Genomic DNA, 2,714 nt, shown 5'->3' on the forward strand with positions numbered 1-2,714 from the left:
TCAAAACCAGGGTGAACATCAGCCTACATAAACAGGGATCTACAATACTACAGCCTTCGTAGTAAACATAGGTCACTTGTTGGGGGGGTAGGGTAGCATAACTGTGCTGGAAAAAAATGTTAAGTTGGACACAACATTCACTCATACGGTTTATGATCAAAAACAAAAATGACCTCAAAGAAATGACACAGGAGGCAATAAATAGACACGACAAGTGAATAAAAGGCTAAAGCACTCCAATACCATTAAAAMGTTTTAATGCTGTTGCAGATCAAACATGCAACAAATGCACTTAACCCCATTTAAAGATGTAGAAAATAGTTTTTTTCCCTACTGAGGAACATACAGTCTGCGTCCTGAAAAATAAATGGTTAGATGGTAACCTAAACCCCTCGTACTTAAAAAAAAAATACCATTGAGATGAAGTGGACCTATTTGTTGTGTGAAAGTCACATTGTTGATYCTGTTAGGATATGTACGCCCATGCACACATGTAGTTGTGAGAAATGTATAAAATATTAACCTCCGCTTCAATGAATAGTTTCCAGAATCTGCCCGAGCTTGGGAACTGGGCCACAAGTCGTTCATACGTCTTCCTTGCTTTGTCTATTGGTTGGTTCTAAAAGGGTAGAATGCATTTACATGTACACTTGTTGACAAACAAGTTGAAACAGTCCTATATGACACATTTGTAATTTTTCTGTTAGATCCCCACCCACCACCCTCTTGATCCCCACCCTCTCCCCCTCCCTTGACCCGATCGATTACCCCAGGTAAGAGGAATGCAACCCTGAGTCACTAAACCTGTGCTTCTCGAATCAGAATGCTCCATGCGTCAAGGTCATATGGGTTTTCTTCCAACTTCTTCTCTGCTTTCTTAACCTTCTCTGGGATATACTCAGCTGCCTGCAAGACATAAAAAGATGATTGGGGTTACAGACATGCATACACTGCAACAAGAGGTGGCTTGGGAAAACAAATCAATCAGGGTGCCAATATTATAGACAATTTTAAGAGTACATTTTAGAAGATCTCGTTCATAATAGACCCACTACACTTGTTTCCAGTTTGGACTACTTTATTTAGCCACATAAGAAACCGAGTAGGACAAAGGSAGACACGAGGCAATGCTTGCTTGTTTACATGGTTAGCTAGTTGGCTACTAAGGTAGTTCGCTAATCATGTAAACATGTTACACAACTTCTAACACAGCTAGCTTATGGAGTAAACGGTGCGCTCAATTGTTTAAATRCAATACAATGTGCACRCATTGYTGCATACGCTTTGGCTAGTTAGCTAGCGTAACAAAAAAGCGCGGCCCAACAGCAACAGTAATGTTACCTAGGTAGCTAACTTCAGCTAGCAAGCGAAATTAACTCGTTTTGTTCTCAGAACAGGCCAAAGCTAACTAGTTACGCTAACTAGTCGTGTTAGCATGACGTTCAGACCATATTAGGTCATGTTTTATCTATCTCTTTTGTCGTGTACAAGCTAGCTGACGTTTTGTTGGTCGCGAGACAACATTAATTTCTGACCAAAATCATTGGCAGGTTACCTCCTAGTACGCAATGAGCTTGCCGCAGATCTCTCAAAAAGGCAACGTAATTAAGTAGTTAACTATTTTCACTAAAATATTGTAAATAATGTGTGGAGCTATGTGAAAGCGCTTCAAATCCATAGATTCTATATTAAACGGTATCTAGAGTGTAGGCCTAGTTAGCTAACGTCAGTGAACACCATGCACACGAGTGAAATTGTCAAGTAGCTAACTAGCAACCGTTCGCTACAAACAACTGAAATGCTCTACCTGGTCGGCGGTTGCTTCCGTGGACATTACTGGTTACGTTTAGTGTAGTATATTACCAATTTTAACATAGAAATATTTAATTAAAAACAGCTATATCGCATGACTGCACGACGACTCCAGTAGCTATGACCAGTCTGCCCACTGCTGTGACTGGCCGTTTCTCAAAATGGCGTGGCAGAATGCTCACTTCCTTATGTTCTGGAGGATGTCACCTACAGACAAAAAAAAATCACATTTGAGGTTGCTCTGTACAGAATTTTAATGTTTTTATATATGGATGAACCAATATTTAGAGCACAAAAAAGCTATTCAATTAACACATTTTAATCACTAATGTAATATCTTTCATAGATATCTGGGTCATTGAATTAACACATTTGAATCACGAATGTGATTAATCTCTTTGTAGCTATGACAAAACAGTACAGTATGAAGATAGCTATAACTGCTTCTCCAATAGAAATCCCCGATCACATGTGTCATGTCATGGCGACGTTGACTAGCAAAAACGTCAAATCAAAGGCATTCTTCGATATAAAGTTGTTTTGACGAAAATTAAAACGTGTCAGTTTGTCACTTTCACGAGTTGAGTAATAATGTTCAACCACTTAAACATTGGTTGATTCTTGATTCCTTTAGATTTTGAGAAAATTAACAACTAAGAATAATTTTTCACTTTTTCTCATTGACTTCTCAAACCCCCAACTCTAGCCTGATCTGTTTGGTATGTTTTGCAAGCGTTCCCGGAAGTCTCGCGATGCGCCTCTAGGTTTAGAAACTCCGTGGCTATGACGTCTGGGTCCGAAAATTGGTCTGCATAGCTAGTTTTGGGATTTATTTTCATATAAAAACACATGAGCTGATGCACACCCAGAATATAGTTTGTGTGGAGGTGCTGCTAACAGCG

General features: G+C 39.4%; 1 protein-coding gene across 2 annotated transcripts; it reads right to left on the minus strand.

Moving 5' to 3' along the window:
* Positions 1-219: 219 nt before the first annotated feature.
* On the minus strand, positions 220-1,988 carry LOC112075021 (cleavage stimulation factor subunit 3). Of its 2 annotated transcripts, XM_024142072.2 has the most exons (4): positions 1,808-1,988; positions 805-906; positions 524-619; positions 220-356 (listed from the first exon to the last, which is right to left on the minus strand). In XM_024142072.2, the coding sequence occupies exons 1-4, from the start codon at positions 1,832-1,834 to the stop codon at positions 303-305; spliced, it is 279 nt and encodes a 92-aa protein (XP_023997840.1). In that variant the 5' UTR covers positions 1,835-1,988; the 3' UTR covers positions 220-302. The 2 variants fall into 2 exon arrangements, with proteins under 2 accessions (XP_023997840.1, XP_023997839.1); XM_024142071.2 differs by lacking the exon at positions 220-356 and having other exon boundaries at positions 374-619.
* Positions 1,989-2,714: the final 726 nt, after the last annotated feature.

Source organism: Salvelinus sp. IW2-2015, unplaced genomic scaffold (assembly GCF_002910315.2).
Source record: "Salvelinus sp. IW2-2015 unplaced genomic scaffold, ASM291031v2 Un_scaffold2941, whole genome shotgun sequence".
In the NCBI taxonomy this organism is placed as follows: Eukaryota; Metazoa; Chordata; class Actinopteri; order Salmoniformes; family Salmonidae; genus Salvelinus; species Salvelinus sp. IW2-2015.